The sequence below is a fragment of the Armigeres subalbatus genome, chromosome 3 (genome assembly GCF_024139115.2).
Source record: "Armigeres subalbatus isolate Guangzhou_Male chromosome 3, GZ_Asu_2, whole genome shotgun sequence".
Taxonomy (NCBI): Eukaryota; Metazoa; Arthropoda; class Insecta; order Diptera; family Culicidae; genus Armigeres; species Armigeres subalbatus.
The window spans coordinates 194,115,618-194,133,400 of record NC_085141.1 but is presented as its reverse complement, the minus strand read 5'-3'; the positions used below and the strand labels follow the sequence as shown (position 1 = coordinate 194,133,400).

Below are 17,783 nucleotides of genomic sequence, written 5' to 3'. Positions count from 1 at the left end.
GATGCATTGAGATTACATAATATGCCGCTTCGAACACGGGGTGACCTGAAATTATCACTCAGGGAGTAGGGTTGGCGCGGAAGGCAGAAGGCTGCCCGCCGGACCCACCAAACCCACCCAAGAAACAGAAGGTTACTTGAGTTACCCTCTCTACTAATACCCTGGTTCACCCAGGAAATGCCTCCCAGCATTCGTCTGGGGATAGGCAGTACTTAATATACTCGCTCATTCACGCTCACACAGGTACTCATCCCGTATGAGTCTTACTTGGGTGCTCTCTCTAACACATCCTCTGACACAGCCTGACACTCTTTCTGACGCACCATATGAGTCTAAACACTGACATACCATGTGAGTCCTTGCTCACCCTACCACCTGATTCACGCTCTAGCACACAAATCTGAAACTTATTTGGGTGCTCACTCTAGCACACCTTGCCACTCCTCCCGACATACGCTTTGACACATGTGGGACTTACTTAGGTTCTCACTTCTGACATGCCATGCGAGTCTGACTTGGGTGCTCGCCCTTAACATACCATGTGAGTCTGACTTGGGTGCTCACCTCTAACATGCCACGCCAGTCTGACTTGGATGCTCACTCTACTCAGCGATAGATACCAACAGCTCTACGCTACGACCTTCCTACCTCGGCATATGCAGTCCATACTAACACCTATGCGGTCACTCTTCGGTCATGTCTCGTGGTTGCCACCCACTGCGACACTCTTACCTCGACATGTGCAAACCTCTCATTCACTTCCCCGTGCTCAGCCTGTTTTCGCTCTAACTAACCAATCACAAGTTAGCCATGCTTGTCGACTGCTGCTCGGCAACATCGCTCGTCAACACCTGGGCAGTCAGGGCATTCGGGACTCTCCGCGTGCCCAAACCTGTGGAGGTACTGCCGGAAGCAGCCATGGCCTGACAGGAATTGTATCAGATGGAAGTGAACTTCCCCATAGGGTCTCTCCACCCAGCTCGATATGTCTCGATATGTTCACCTACCTTTATCTCAGATATCACTCTGAGACACATTAAGCGGTACGTGTTCTCCACCTTCCGCAGGTAACTGGTTACCCCCAGAGCTCTCGCCCAGGACGGGCCGCCGTACCTAAGAATAGATACGGCAACACCTGCCAGTAGCCTACGTCTACTGGCACACACCTTGGAACTGTTGGACATCATCTTCGATAATGCCACAACAACAGTCGAAGCCCTCTTGCACGCGTAGTCGCCTACTACAACCCTAAGGAGCTTCAAATTCCGCTTTGATGCGATCGCGACTTCACCTACGTGAATCCCTGCATGTTGAACCGACTTGCGGTTTTTGACGATTAGCACCTCCGTCTTATGTTGAGCGAACTGCAGGCCTCTAGCGCTCATCCAATCCTCCACCGTGCTGTTCGCGTGTGCTGCGGTCAGTTCTACCTCGGGAATTGACTCCCCGTAGACCTCCAAGGTTACGTCATATGTGATTGGATGAGCGCTAGAGGCCTGCATGTGTGTATGTGTGTGCACAAAAGCTAAGAAAAACATTAGACAACTTTTCATATAGTAATCCTCAACCGATCATCTCGCAACAAGTTTCATTCGACAGAAGGCAAAGCCTAGTTGATCACTATTGAATTTAATAATGATCGACCGTTGCGTTTAAAAGTTATAAAGAAAATGGTACGTTGAACCATATTAGCATAGCACCATATAATGTTGGTAACTTGGCTAAATGCGAGAAAGGCAGTATCACTACGTGAATAAGGTTGGTTTTTTTAAACGGTTGCAATGCATAGTAATTAATGCAAAAACATGCAAAATGAAATGCGATCTATTTTCCTAAAGAGCGTTTTTGACATTTCTTATGTGATTTTTGCCATACATTTTACTATGCACGAGAAGGGCATCATCACCGCTAGGTGGATTAATTTTTTTTTGCACGGGCTGGAATTATGTGACAACTGATAAAATCAAATTGAAGTTCCGTTCATTTTTTTTGCGGTTCGTTTTCCGGCCAAGTTGAGCTTTTGTGTGTACGCTCAAGACCCGCCTTTTGAGGTAGTCAAACGGAGGTGAGGAAAGTTCGTTTGTTAGTCGAGCAAAACTCGAGCAGTATGGACAAATGCTCAAATAAATTTTCAAAAATGTGTATGAGTCGTGCACATTTGCCATAAAACACCCCCTACCTCTTAATTGTCCACGTAGTATATGGACAGCCCTTAAGTCTTTGGTTAATTTGAACAGTATAATAATAAAAAGTGTTGTTAAAATATAACTTAATAAGAAAATTATTTTGAGCTTTTTAGTGGAATGTCTTCACTTGTCCTAAGACGAGTTTATACCATCCCATTGAATTCCACCACTTAATTGTATCTTGACAGATACGTATTTCGACCTCAACAGTAAGGCCGTCTTCAGTGTCTCGTACTTGAGTCGAGTCAAGTACGAGACACTGAAGACGGCCTCACTGTTGAGGTCGAAATACGTATCTGTCAAGATACAATTAAGTGGTGGAATTCAATGGGATGGTATAAACTCGTCTTAGGACAAGTGATAACTTAATATGTGAAACACATGCTATAATATCCACCTTACCTGTGATTGGAACTACAAACTCATCATATTTAAGTGCACATGAGTCAAGTGTTGTGTTCAGTAGAAGCTGCGTTGCATCACTGGATGAACTGGACGTTGAAATCATGTCGTACCATAACTTTGGAGGGAAATTTTATTCTACCAATTTATATTGGTGAGCGAACCTTCTTTGCAGCTGTAGTTACAAAAGAAGGCAAATCTTGTCTCTGTTGTTCATCTGAAAAAAAAAAAATAAATAAGGAAAACGTAAGAAATGACTTCTATTATTTGATATGTATAGGCATAATTTTATAAATTTTTACCCTGAAATTGATACAATTCTGTTCTTTACTGACAATATAACAATATACTATAGCAATACTTTCAGTGACCAAAATTTAGATGTCAATTTAGATGTCTTTCAAGGAAAATTTAGATGTCCTAAAAAAAGATAACCAAAACCATTCAACCATATACATTTCGAAACTTTGAGTGACGGAAAAAGCTACTTTCGCAGCAGTAGAACTCAAGTCTTGAACTCAAAAGCACTGTTGCGGCTATAGATCGCAAGTTCTGAACTCAATATGATGCCAGTTGATATACCAGGAGATGTAATAGATATATGTAGTTTAATACATGCTTAAATTTTGAGTGACGAAAAAAAAACTAGTATCGCGCAGTGGGTCTTTCGTGTTTGCTATTCATCATCACTTCGCGAGCAGCACATGTTAGACAAAAATGACTGCAGCAATTTGATTGCGAATAAAACTGGTCACATTTGAGTTATTATTATTATTATTATTATTATTTATTATAATTCATCCGACAATTGTCTACATGAATAAACTTAAGTGGTAAAAACGACAATAACACATTTTAACGACTAGTGAAAAATAAGAACAATTAAAATACAAACATACTGTCAAAGTTTTCTTCTACGGATTTTGTTACGAAACTTTTTGGACGAATCTTCAAATTCGTAATCTGCTTCCACTACCGAAAACACTCTAATCATGGCAGAGAGAGGTTCGTGATATCCATAGGCGGTACGATGATACCTTGGTTGCAGAAGAGAGGAATTCCTTAACGATCGCTGAGGAACTCGGAAATTCAATTTTGATAACAATTCCGGGCAATCCACTTCGCCGTTCAAGAGCTTCGCGACGAATGTAGCCTGCTGAATTTTCCTCCTGTGCTCCAACGTGTCCAAATCCAGCAACAAGCATCTACTCGTATATGGGGTAAATTATCTGGATCATTCCACGGAAGATTGCGTAAAGCTAGCCGAACAAATCTTTTTGCACTCTTTCAAGTCGAAGAATCCAGGTAACTTCATAGGGCACCATACAACTGATGCGTTTTCGAGTATAGGTCTGACTAGAGAGCAATAGAGTGATTTCAGACAGTGAGGATCTGTGAAATCACGCGCTATCTTGGTAATAAATCCTAGTTGGCGATTGGCCTTTGAGATTATGGATGTGTAGTGAAGCCGAAAATCCAGTTTTGGGTCCAAAAGAACACCGAGATCATTGACTTTTTCGACTCTGTGCAGCGTAACACCGTTAATGACGTAGTTGAAGATGAATGGCTGTTTTATGCGATGAAACGTCATTACCATACATTTTGGCACACTGATTGTCAGTTTATTGCGATTACACCATTCAACAAATAGGTCCAGAAATCTTTGAAGACGGCAACAGTCGTCAATTGTTTGAACCGTAACGCAGAGTTTAAAATCATCTGCATATACGAGTTTGCATTTAGTTCCATATCGTTGAGCAACATCATTGAAGAACAGCGTGAATAGCAGTGGGCCCAAATTACTTCCCTGTGGCACGCCTGATTTGTTGATGAAAGGTTTTGAGATACAGTTGTCTAGTTTCACACGTAGCGTCCTATTTTTCAGATATGAATGCAGCCACGACTTAAGCTCTACTGATGCACCTAGCTTGAACAGTTTGAAAAGCAAAATATTGTGGTCAATCTTGTCAAAGGCAGCTTTAAGGTCGGTGTAGATGACGTCGACTTGTTTATTCATTTCCATCGCTGTAACGCACGTACTGGTGAAGTCCAGCAAGTTTGTCACAACAGACCTTCCGGGAATGAAGCCATGTTGATCTGTCGAAATATAATTTTTCGTGTTGCTGAAGATGACCTGGTGTAGGATAATTTCGAACAGTTTCGATGCCGCAGATAAGCTTGTAATGCCTCGGTAATTCTTCACATCCCGGCGATCTCCAGCTTTGAACACTGGAAACATGTAGGAATGCTTCCAAATGGCGGGAAATTTACCTTGATGAAAGGATCGGGTGAAAATTGCCGCAAGAGGTTTGGCTAAGGCTACAGCACATTTGCAAAATAGAATAGCGGGAATGCCATCGGGTCCAGGAGATACAGAACTCTTTAGTTTTCTTGATGCTGCGACGACCATATCCTCTGTCACTTCAAATGTTGTTAAACTAATGAAGTCTAAAGGTACATCACCGGCTGCATACTCAGCTTCACTATCGTCATCGAAAACTGACGCGAAGTGTTCCGCGAATAGTTCACTTGCCTCTGCATTGCTCATGGCTTCCTTCTCATTGAGATACACGTTAGCCGGAATGGTTGAAGTTTTCCTTTTACTGTTTACGAAACTCCAAAAGCTCCGAGGATTTCGTCGTAAATTCATCTGAACTTTTGTTACATGTGACTTGTACAAATAAGCATTCAGCCTACAGAAAGCTGCACTTGCGCGCTTGAAATTTACTTTATTTTCTCCCGTTTTCCACTTCCTTAATATGCGTTGAGCGGAATTTCTCTCTTTTTTCAGCCGGCGAAGCAACGGGGTACTCCAAGGAGGCTTCAAACGACGTCTCCTGCGTGGCACATTCGACTCCAGCCAATGAGTAATGACGCCGCAGAACCGTACAGTCATTTCGTCAACATCAGTACACTCTAGTATGTCGTTCCAATCCTTAGTAGAAAGGAATTGTAGGAGCATAGCGTAGTCAGTTTTCTTGTAACCTATGTGGAACCTGGAACATGTGTCCTGCTAGGTTTCAGAGAAAGTAATACGAAGAAGATTGAAGGGCGAAGCATCCCGGTTTGGACTAGTCATCAACACATCTTTTTTCCCCAATAAACTCTTATCTTCTCGTGGTTTTCAGCATGACATTCTGTATTTAATTCTACAAGAACTGAATGAGTATCATTCAACGTAAATTGTGCCGTCCAACTGCAAATTACTGTTTTTCGATGTTTCTGCATACATTTTTCCATATAAACTTCCAACGAGTTTAGCACCGCCCAAACGTTGTTCGATTTGGCTGAAATGTTGCCTAGAGCATCAGGGCATCAAAATGAACCGAATAAGAGGGTGACCCAGCAAAAAAATTTTAAAAAGTGTTTTTTGAGCCACTTTAATGTATACAGAGATTATAGGTGAGAGACTTTTTCATTCTATTTTGAATTCAATCTCTGCACTCCGCCCTTAGTATGAGCAAATAGATAACAATCGTAGCTGCAGACTAGACCTGTGCGCCGAAGTATTTGTGAACGGCGGCGGCGTAAGGCCATTTTTACACCGGCGGCGGCGGCGTCGGCGGCGTCACGCCGTAAGCAAGTTCGGCGGCGGCGGCGGCGGCGTGAATCGGCGTGAAGAATTTTGAGCTGAGAAAAAAAAATCACACGGCAAGGCATATTATGCTTGTTATGAATTTTAGGGTTTTTGTGCAATTGCTAGCTACAATCAGACTTATGGGGGGAACATCCTTATAGCTATAGCTTGTATCTCCACAGCAAAAGCGTACATTACATCATCCACTAGGACATTTCCGCATCTCAGCACATGAGTTCATTGGAAAGTACTGCGAATATAAATCCAGAAATTAGTGTGGAAATTCCTTAAGATATTCCTAAGAATTAATTTAGAATTTCCCTAATAAATTCCTTTAGAATTTCCACCAAGAATTCCCTTGAAAATTCTTTCCGAAATTTCTTCAAAAGTTCCTTCATGAATTTCCTTCTACTTTAGGGATTGCTTCGGAAATTCCTTTACGGAGTCTTTTGGGAATTTCTTAAGTAATTCATTCAAAACTATTCTTAAGGATTCCTTTGGAAGTTCCATTAATAATTCCTTAGAGAATATCCATAGAAAATCCTTCAAATAGTTCTATAAGAATACCTACGGACACTGTTTTAGGAATACATTCAAAAATCCATTTAGGTGAAAAACTTCGGAATTTGATTTAGTATTTCTTTTTTCTTCAGGTATTTCTAATAGAAAATCTTCCAGTAATTCCTCATTTTTTTTTCAGAAGCTCTAGGAATATATTTTAAGTATTCTTTCGAAATCTCCCTCTGGAATTTATTTAGAACTTTCTTCAGGACTTCATTCCGAATTTTGTATAGTAATCCCTTTGGACATTCCTCCGGATATTCTTTTAGCAACTCTTCCAGAAATTCCTGTCGAAAATTTCCTCTCTAATGACTTTAAGAATTCTTTCGGGAATCTCTTCAGAAATTCTATTGGAAAATCTTCGGATTTTGTTTTGTAAATTCCTTCATTTTTTTAATCATTGTTCAAGTGTTTTTCAATTGAAAATATGTTTAATACTCAAATAGCTTTAGAATTTTTTTTCGAATCAATTAGAAATTTCTCCAAATTCGAATTCTTTCCGGAACTATTCCTGCAGTAATTTTATATGGTTTACTGAAGGAATTTTCTAAAGACTCCCTAGAAGAATTTCTGAAAATATTACAAATGCCTTTCCGGAAGAATTTCTGAAGAAATCCCTGGATGAATGTCCAAATTAATTCCTGGTGGCTTTTCTAAAGAGATTTTCGAAGAAATTCCTGGATGAATTGCCGACTCAATTGTTGAAGGAATAACCGAAAGAGAACCTGAAAAGATTTTCGAACAGGATTTTTAAATGAGTTTCTGAAGGAATATTCAAAGGAATTACGAAGGAATTTTGAATGGATTTCCCTAACATCTATTGGAATTTACATAAAAATGTTTATTTTCTCCTGGAATTTCTTTAAAAAAATCCGGACAGTAGTAAAACAAACTCAGTTTTGACTCTAGGAGCAAAACTACATGCCAAGAAAACCTCTCAAAGTATCGTGATTGCGGATATTCGAATATTCTCAAGAATTCCTTGGTAACTTACTGCAGGAGTTCCTTCGAAAAATTTTACAGTTCTTTTTTGTAAATGCCTTAAATAATTCTTTAGGAAATTCATTCAGAAATTTATTCGGTAAGTCATCAAGAAACTCATCTCGATCAGGAATTTCTCCAGGAATTCCTTTAAAAAATCCTCCACAAATGAAACCAACTTTTCTGGAGATTCTTCAAAAACTCTCCTAATATTAATTCTGACGATTCCATCACGAATTCCTTCAGAAATTCTTTTTGGAATACCTTTAAAAATTTATACCCATGTAGATGGATACACTTCCCCACAACTGTAATGGATTTGACGCGTCCTTCCTCAAAAAAGCCATCTCTTCAAAAGCTAAAAACAGATTGCGAATCTATTTACTAGTCTGTTGGATTATACTGTTGAAAGGAGAGCCCTTAATACCGCAGTGCATTGAAAGCATAATGGTACTTAATTGAATTCGACTGTAATATTGGATGGAGCCGTATGCAGAGCAAGACTCAAGTCAGGATGGTGGATAACTACACAAATGCATACACACCAACTTTTAAAAATTTCTACATAATTATTTCTAACATTATTTTAACAATTCCACTGGATTTTTTCCAGGTAAGACATGCCATTCCCTCGTAAATTCATCTAGTAGTGCTTTCGGAATTTCCTCCGCCATTTCCTTCCAAAATTCTAGGACGAATTTTCAGATATCTCCGTACAAATACCTAGAGAGATTTCCAAAAAAAACTCCTGAAGGAATTACCGATAGCTTAAATTTCTTAAAGAATTTTTTAGGACATTCCTCCAAGAATTTCTTCGAAATTTTTCTCCAGAGATGACTTCAGAAAATCTTCCAGACGGAAATAAATTCAAAAATTCCTCAAGATTCTAGGAATTTTCTTCAGGTATTCCTTCAGAACTTCCTCCAGGACTTTCTTCGGACATTATTTCAGGAAAACCAAGGAATGCATCTATAGCCAAGAAAGGGCCCTCCTTAGCCGTGCGGTAAGACGCGCGGCTACAAAGCAAGACCATGCTGAGGGTGGCTGGGTTCGATTCCAGGTGCCGGTCTAGGCAATTTTTGGATTCGAAATTGTCTCGACTTCCCTGGGCATAAAAGTATCATCGTGTTAGCCTCATGATATACGAATGCAGAAATGGTAACTTGGCTTAGAAACCGCGCAGTTAATAACTGTGGAAATGGTTAATAAACACTAAGCTGCGGGGCGGCTCTGACCCAGTGTGGGGATGTAATGCCTATCAGAAGAAGAAGCCAAGAAGATATTACATGATCTAACAATTAACGCGCCAATACAGGTTTAAGTGACAGAAATAAAAGCAAACAAATCTGCTAAAGGTGTAATAGCTATTTAATTAATGCCTGATAGGTTGCCTTGGTTCGGCTGATGCAAGCGCACTGCATACTGTGATTTTTGTGTTGGCCAATCATCGGCGTGAAGTACGAAATTCGGCGGCGTGGAGCCAACCGGCGTATGGCGCGCCGCCGACACCTTGACCGGCGTCGGCGTACCTCAATAAGGGTCGGCGGCGGCGGCGTGGCGCGGCGGCGCACAGGTCTACTGCAGACCGCGACTTCTAAACTCAAGGACAGTTTGGATGACTCAGAATATATCTGTCGACTTTCTGGGAGATGTAATGGATATTACATTGAATACATATTTGAGTTTTGAGTGGAAAAAGCTAGTGCCTGTAGATCGTAAGTACTGATCTCAAGGACTGTTTGGATGACCCAGGATATCCTAAAACCATCTTACCATGTCTGTTGATCTTCTGGAATATTTGTGTTGTGGATATCATTGAAAATATGTTTTTATTACTTCTTCCAACTCGGAAATCAGGAACATTTTATCGATTAGACATCGTTGTTTGATAAAATCTTTTAAAGTTATTCAGAAATTTAGTTTTCAAACATTTTCATTTGGTCGTCAAAATTGAAAATGCCTGTGTTTTCGCATTTCAATCGTGAAATAATAGCCTTTCGGTACAACTTTGTTTTACGAGGAAGGCAAAAAGATAGAAAGATAAAAAGAATGCTTGGCAAAATTGTTAATAAATCTTTTCCAATGAATGGAATCACTTCACTATTCTCTAGACTTGCACTGGTATGCATATATCACCACTTAAGAGCAATTGTGCGATATTTATGAACCACAAACAAAAGTGTGCCGACAACCAACCACCTTTCCTTACATAAATAAATTTATTCAACTGACAAACTTAGAAATGTTTCACTCCTACAAGTGGACAAAGGCAATTTCCACGGCTTGTCGGAAAACTCGGCATCATTCTAGCGGATGCGCTACATTTAACAGTTCGTTTATTTCAAATACCTACCGAACGCAGCGAAACAGTCAGATGCACGCAGATGGCAAAAGCAAAATCATAAAACCGTTATTTGCATGCCCCTTCTCAAGCCGCCACGAGAGGTACTTCTGATCGCCTAATTACTTCAACTCTGTTTGCCATCGTTGTTCAGTATGGCAGTAGTTCGTGAATCCCATGCATTTAACGGGTTTTCATTCAAATTCCCATTTCGCATCATTGAATCAATGTTTGCAAGCGAGGCTAATCTGGGCGTCTACACTACATGGCATTATGCCTCATATCTGTTTGAGAGACTTGTTGACGGGTACGAAGGTCCGATGAAAAGGATAATTGGGATTTACACGAGATTTTCTAAAATTACCAACATGGAAGTTTCGAACTCAGTTACCGACTGCATTGTCCTGATTTGTAGCAATGCATAGAAGAATATCATAATACGAATGTCACCATATTCAAAATCTTGACTCTTTTTATGATAAAGGATACTAAATTTCAATAAATCTGTTTACATTGCAGCATAGACTGCTGCTCACAGTGACACTGATATGGTCAGATCAATAGGTATGGGCACAAAGCTGCTTTCAATAGCGTTGCATTTGCTATGCATGACTCGTAAAGTGGCCTTTGTCCAACCCACCGATGATGGTTTTTCTTCCGCTGTGTGCTGGGGAAACTTACAACAATATGCGGATCGCCACCACCACTCCACCATAGCCCCGACTACCACCGCCAGACAGGACCAGCCAGTCAGTGGCAGTCTCTATGAAGTTGACAGGCAGAAGAAAAAACCAAGAAAAGCACGAGCATTTTAAAGAGGATAATGAAAATGAGGCACATCCAGCGACAGGAAAATGGCAAAATCAGGACTTTTGAAGTATTGTTTCAAGTATCATGAACAGTTGCTAATGTCATGAATGGCTGTAGCACCAGGGGCTATCGAGTAGCTTTCATCGGGAGGTCGACAGGCAAATTTTCATTCATACTTTTTTATGATGCGTGATGGGCATCTGTATATCCACCTACCTGTTAGAATTTTTAAAGGATATTGATTTAAGAATCGAATGCATCCGTAGCATTAATTATTTTTTAAGTCATAATTAGCATTAGAGTGATTCCAATTTTGACTCTTTCGCTCCGTATACTTAAACTATGATGTTTGCTATTTTAATATCCGTTCTAAATTGTCAGTTAATTTGATTGTAATTTGAAAAAGTACGCGCAGTTTGAAATTTGTGCTATAAAAACAGTAACTTTAGCTCCGTAGCGTTTCTTATTAAGCTCTAAAAATATATGAATACTTGACAACATAGAGCTTTCAGCAAGAAATCGTATTTGTTGTAAAACGATTTGATGCTTGCCAGAAAAGTTGCTAATGAAACACTGAATCGGGGGACATTGAGTTTAACACGTTCAAAAATTACATCAATCTCAATAATAAGCATTTTTGTTTACTTCATAACTTTACTTAATCTATGCAGGTGTGGAGCCGGTTACGATGACATCGATCACGTAGTTTGGTGTTGCTCGGAAAACGACGCCTCCAGAGAGCAACTATTGGATACCCTTGTGGCCCGAGGTAAACAACCCTATAGGGAAGTAACAAGTGTTTTGGGGGATCGCGACGTGGTATATATGCAGGCTATCTATTCATTTTTTACTCGTCTGACACGACGATACGCTACAACGTTTTTGACGTCAAATACCCGGACGAGCAGCTGAAATACTTCAAACCAAAATCCCACCCTGTCCATCCTGAAATTATGCAATCTTACCTTGAGTTGCCCAAAGTCTTAATGAATGATATAATATTTAATTACAATTACTACAATACTAAATTAACACTGAATTGTACAGCTTGTTCAAAAATCTACCAGATGTCTACCAAACTCAAACAAGTATATATCCAAATGACGTTCTGTTGAATCTAGGTTTTAGCAGATTCGTGGTACGTTACAGCCTTGGAGCTGTACGGAAATCCAAAAGTGACAGTAGATGCGGTGAGTCAGTTTCTCCAGTTAGAAGATTCCCAACAAACAACGTTTGCTGGATCTTCCTTCGTCGTTGTAACGTGTCCAGCCCTAGAAGTCTACACCGATCAGGATACGGAGGAAGATTTGAATAATCTCGCCAGGGCAAGTTTCGCAGGGCTAGTCGAATAAATCGCTTCTGTATGCATTCAATCCTTAAACACCATGAAACCTGGTATGGGGCCCAAACAATCGAAGCTGTTTCCAATATCGGTCGAACCAAGGCACAGTAGAGTGATTTCAGGCAATATGGGTCTGTAAAGTCTTTAGCAATCTTGGCGATAAAACCCAACTGTGTGGCTTTAGAGATAACAGCCGAGCGATGTTCGTCGAACGACAATTTAGCATCTTGCATGACACCTAAGTCCTTTACTTGTTGTACCCTGGTCAGCGATAATCCGTTAATGCAATAGTCGAAAACAATTGATGATGCAATGCGATGGAACATTATCACCACGCATTTAGGAACACTAACAATCAGCTGGTTATTGCTGCATCACACGATGAATACATTGAGCAGCGCTTTGAGGCGTTCACAGTCTTCAATTGAACGTACAATAATATACAGCTTCAAGTCGTCTGCATCTACTAGCTTACAACGACCTCGCAGTAGCAACGTCACATCGTTGAAGAACAATGTGAACAAGAGAGGACAGAGATTGCTACCTTGCGGGACCCAGACGTATTAGGAAAAGTCGTCGAAAGATAGGAGCCAATTTTCACACGCAATGCTCTTCCATTTAGATACGAATTCAGCCAGGACAGTAGTTATACGGAGAATCCAAGTCCAGATAATTTACAAAAAAGTATACGGTGGTCAATTTTATCAAAGGCAGCTTTCAGGTCCGTGTAGTCGACATCGATCTGCGCCTTATCCTCGATCTGAGTTATGCACGTCGATGTAAATTCCATCAAGCTAGTAAAAACTGATCTACCGGGAATAAATCCATGCTGGTCAAAGGAAATGTAATTTCGAGTGCCCCCGAGAATCACACCACTCACTATGATTTCGAATAATTTAGAAGCAGCTGAAAGGTTAGTTATCCCTCGATAATTCTTAACGTTATGACGGTCACCCGTTTTGTATACCGGCATTATTACCGATTGTTTGCATACGTAAGAAAAATTTCCTTCGGCAAATGAACGGTAGAAATGTGGCACAAGGGTTGTGAAAGAGCTCATACGCAGCGACGAAATTTTACGGCTGGAATACCGTCCGGTCCAGGAGAGTAGGAATTCTTCATCTTTGATGCTGCCGCCATGATCATTTCTGGGGTTATAGTTTGTAAATATCATAAAGAGTCTCGGCTCCGTTAAGTGTCATACACGCCTGAGCCTGTCAAATAAATCTATCTATCTATATATATCTATATATCTATATCTATATATATATATGAAACTCAATGTTTGTATGTTTGTATGTATGTTCCAGCATAACTTCTGAACGCATTGACCGATTTCAACCAAATTTGGAACACTCACTCTTTATCTTAAGGAGACGACGATAGGGGGGTTATGGATGTTGTTTGTTTGTAAAAGGGGGAGGGTGTAGGGGGAGGGGCATTGCTTAGTCATCGATCAACTCAGTGTACCTTCTGAACCCCATGGCCGATCTCAACCAAATTTGGAACACACATTCTTTACCTTAAGGAGACGACGATAGGGTCGTTATGGATGCTGTTCGGAAAAGGGGGAGGGTGTGGGGGGAGGGGTATTGCTTAGTAATCGATCAACTCAGTGTACTTTCTGAACCGCTTGGCCGTTCTCAACCAAATTTGGAACACACATTCTTTATCTTAAGGAGACGACGATAGGGGGGTTATAAATGCTGTTCGGAACACGGGGAGGGTGTGGGGGGAGGTGTATTGCTTAGTCATCGATCAACTCAGTGTACCTTCTGAACCCCATGGCCGATCTCAACCAAATTTGGAACACACATTCTTTACCTTAAGGAGACGACGATATGGTCGTTATGGATGCTGTTCGGAAAAGGGGGAGGGTGTGGGGGAGGGGTATTGCTTAGTAATCGATCAACTCAGTGTACTTTCCGAACCCCTTGGCCGTTCTTAACCAAATTTGGAACACACATTCTTTATCTTAAGGAGACGACGATAGGGGGGTTATGAATGCTGTTCGTAAAAGGGGGAGGGTGTGGGGGGAGGTGTATTGCTTAGTCATCGATCAACTCAGTGTACCTTCTGAACCCCATGGTCGATCTTAACCAAATTTTGAACACACATTCTTTATCTTAAGGAGACGACAATAGGGTGGTTATGGATGCTGTTCGGAAAAGGGGGAGGGTGTGGGGGGAGGGGTATTGCTTAGTAATCGATCAACTCAGTGTACTTTCTGAACCCCTTGGCCGTTCTCAACCAAATTTGGAACACACATTCTTTATCTTAAGGGAGGAGGGTGTGGGAGGAGGTGTATTGCCTAGTCATCGATCAACTCAGTGTACCTTCTGAACCCCGTGGCCGATCTCAACCAAATTTAAAACACACATTCTTTACCTTAAGAAGACGACGATACGTCGGTTATGGATGCTGTTCGGAAAAAGGGGAGGGTGTGGGGGGAGGGGCATTGCTTAGTCATCGATCAACTCAGTGTACCTTCTGAACCCCATGGCCGATCTCAACCAAATTTGGAACACACATTCTTTATCTTAAGGAGACGACAATAGGGTGGTTATGAATGCTGTTCGGAAAAGGGGGAGGGTGTGGGGGGAGGTGTATTGCTTAGTCATCGATCAACTCAGTGTACCTTCTGAACCCCGTGGCCGTTCTCAATCAAATTTGGAACACACATTCTTTATCTTAAGGAGACGACGATAGGGGGGTTAGGGATGCTCTTTGGAAAAGAGGAATGGTAAGGGGGGAGGGCTATTGCTAAGTTATCGATCAACTCAGTGTAACTTTTGAACCCATTGGTCGATTTCAACCAAATATGAAACAGACATTCTTTATCTTAAGAAGACGACGATAGGGGGTTAGGGATGCTCTTTGAAAAAGGAGGAGGGTGAGGGTAGCGGTATTGCTTAGTTATTTATCAACTCAGTTTACCTTCTGAACCCCTTAGCCGATTTCAACCAAATTTGGAACACACATTCTTCATCTTAAGGAGACGACGATAGGGGTTAGGCATGCGCTTTGGAAATAAGAGATGGTATGTGGGGAGAGGTATTGTTTAACAATCGATCAACTCATTGTAAGTCTTGAGCCCCATGACCGATTTGAATCAAATTTGTATCAAATATTGTCTGTCCTAAGGAACCGATTTTAGTGGATATTGGTAGGTCCTTTTATAATGGGGTGGTTGTGAGAGAGGGGTATTGTTTAGTTAGCGATCAATTCAGCATAACTTCTGAACCCATTTACCGATATCCACCAAATTTGGAACCCATATTCTCTGTCTAAGAAAGACTATATCAGGCTAGGAAGGACTGTCATAGCTGAACGAGAGAGGGCATATTTATTAAACGAACAGTTTAGTATACCTTTCTATCGCATGGGTGAATTCAAACCAAATATTTAAACACGTATTGTTTACCCAAAGGAAACTATTTTAGAGAGGCTGGGAGGAGTATTTGAAATGCGGGAGAATGTTGGGGTTGGGTATTGTATAGAAAACGACTTAATTTAAAATCCCTCTTATTTAGTTCATCCGAGGTTCTTTGACATTGTACAATGCTCCGAAAACAATTCATCAAAAATTCCCTAAAAATGACATAACCCTGAATGAAGCAGGCCATTAACATAACACTATTTGGCCTAAGGTCATTTAACATGAAGTGAATTTGGGATAATACTGAACATCATCAGAAAAAAAAAATTCATATAGAGCATGCATTTGCTGGGTATAAAGCAATGATAATTGTTACCCTTCATCGGAATCATAGTTTGCCCAGTGAAAAGCAATGAATAATGTGTTTCCTTCTGGATGGTGGATGTGATTGCTCTTTTAAAAGTAGGCATTTTCTCGGAATAAGGCAATGGTGGGTGTGATCCCTTCTTTAAAAATATACGTTTGCCCGGAATAAGACATTGGTGGATGTTTTCCCTTCTTTAGAAATAGACGTTTGCCCGGAATAAGGCTATTCAAACCCACAATCCCTTCTTCAAAATCAGTCAATATTTCCAAAAGCCTTCTTTTAATCAAATGATGAAGTATCAACAAGTAAACACAATTACCCTGTTAACCAATTGGTTTTTTTATTTTCCGATTGTGAAAAAGAACTGCAAACCAAACTGGCAACTCCGAGCAAGGCCGGGTACATAAAGCTAGTGAAATAGATAAAAAAAAACTTTACTCAACAAAGCCAGGTCGCATCGCAACAACTGCGCGGCTGTGCACAAACCACGTAGACTAAATTTTTACGTTTTCAAACCCCCTTCCCCCTAGTAGACTTTCGTAGATTTTTCCAAAACCCCTCCTCTTTTTTGAAGTCTATGTATTTTTTAAACTTTATTTATGTGTTTTTTAATATACAGATTAAGTCCAACACCGTGAAGTCTATGTAGACTCTTCCAAATTTTACAAACTATCATATGTGTTGAGCATTTAGAAATAATATGGAGGTCAATCACACGGTACAGATCTCCACACCGATTAAAATTAGCAGAAAGCCGAACGATTTACAGTGCAGTGGGAACTTATATGCTGTCCTTGAAAATTCCATGCAATATCACGTACCTTTCGAAGAACCTTTCATGAAAAAATAAACAGAATTTTAGTTTAAATTGTGAGGAGTCATCCGTTGAAACTCGATTAACTTCCTTCCAATTTCAGAAATTGTCCCGTCAAATTCCGAGATAATTTTCGTAAAAATTTAGAATAATATCCCGAGTTAGTTTTAGAATTTTAATGGATATTCAGATATATTTCCCTTTTAATTTCAGAGTAATTTCCTTTGGAAATAAAAAAAATCCTTACGAATTTTGAGCAATTTCCTAAGGAAATCCAAAAGAATTCCCTAAAGAATTTCCCAAGAAGTTCCAGATAATTTCCATAAAATTTTACAGGCTTCCCAGCGGAAATTGCAAAGATTTTTTTATGGAAACTCGAAGAATTTAAGCTTTTACGATGTTTTCACCAATATAAACGAAAAAACCGGACCATTTCAAACGGAATTTTGGCGATGGATGGTTCTCCCAACAGCTGATGCAACTCGTGGTTCATTCGCCTTCTTCACGTACCTTCCGCCAAAACCAAAGAGCTTTATATATTTTTCTGAAAACCAAATAGTTGGACGGATTTCGTCAAAGTCGTACCACTCCAATGCTATGTTGAATGGAATACACGAAAGACAAACACCTAGTCGTAACCCTCTGCGCGTTCCATAGGGACTCGATCGAGAATGCCCCTGGAACTCAAACTATGCACATCAACCGATCCATCGTCGCCTTTATCGACCGTATCAGTTTATCCGAAAATCCGTGTTCGTGAATTAGTTGACATAGTTGGTCCCGATCGATTGTATTATGCGCGGCTTTGATGTCGGTAAATAGATTATGTGTGGGCACGTTGTATTCACGTAATTTCCGTGGTAGAGCGCTCACCTATGAATCTCGCCGGGCACTGCCCCATGAACTCTCTTATAATTGGTGTTAGTCTACGGCATAAAATTTGGGAGAGTTCATTGTAGGTGTGTTTAGCAGTGTGATTGCGCAGTATTTGCTGCAATCCAGCTTATCGCCCTTTCTGTAGAT

At 40.5% G+C, this 17,783-nt stretch overlaps 1 protein-coding gene across 9 annotated transcripts in view; it reads right to left on the bottom strand.

The window, feature by feature from the left end:
* Positions 1–17,783, bottom strand: part of LOC134223825 (PDF receptor) — a 140,374-nt gene that overhangs the window by 37,411 nt on the left and 85,180 nt on the right. For all 9 annotated transcript variants that reach the window (XM_062703032.1, XM_062703030.1, XM_062703031.1 and 6 more), the window contains exon 3: positions 2,589–2,805. In XM_062703032.1, the coding sequence (XP_062559016.1) occupies positions 2,589–2,694 (106 nt within the window). In that variant the 5' untranslated portion in view covers positions 2,695–2,805. The remainder of the gene's footprint in view (positions 1–2,588; positions 2,806–17,783) is intronic.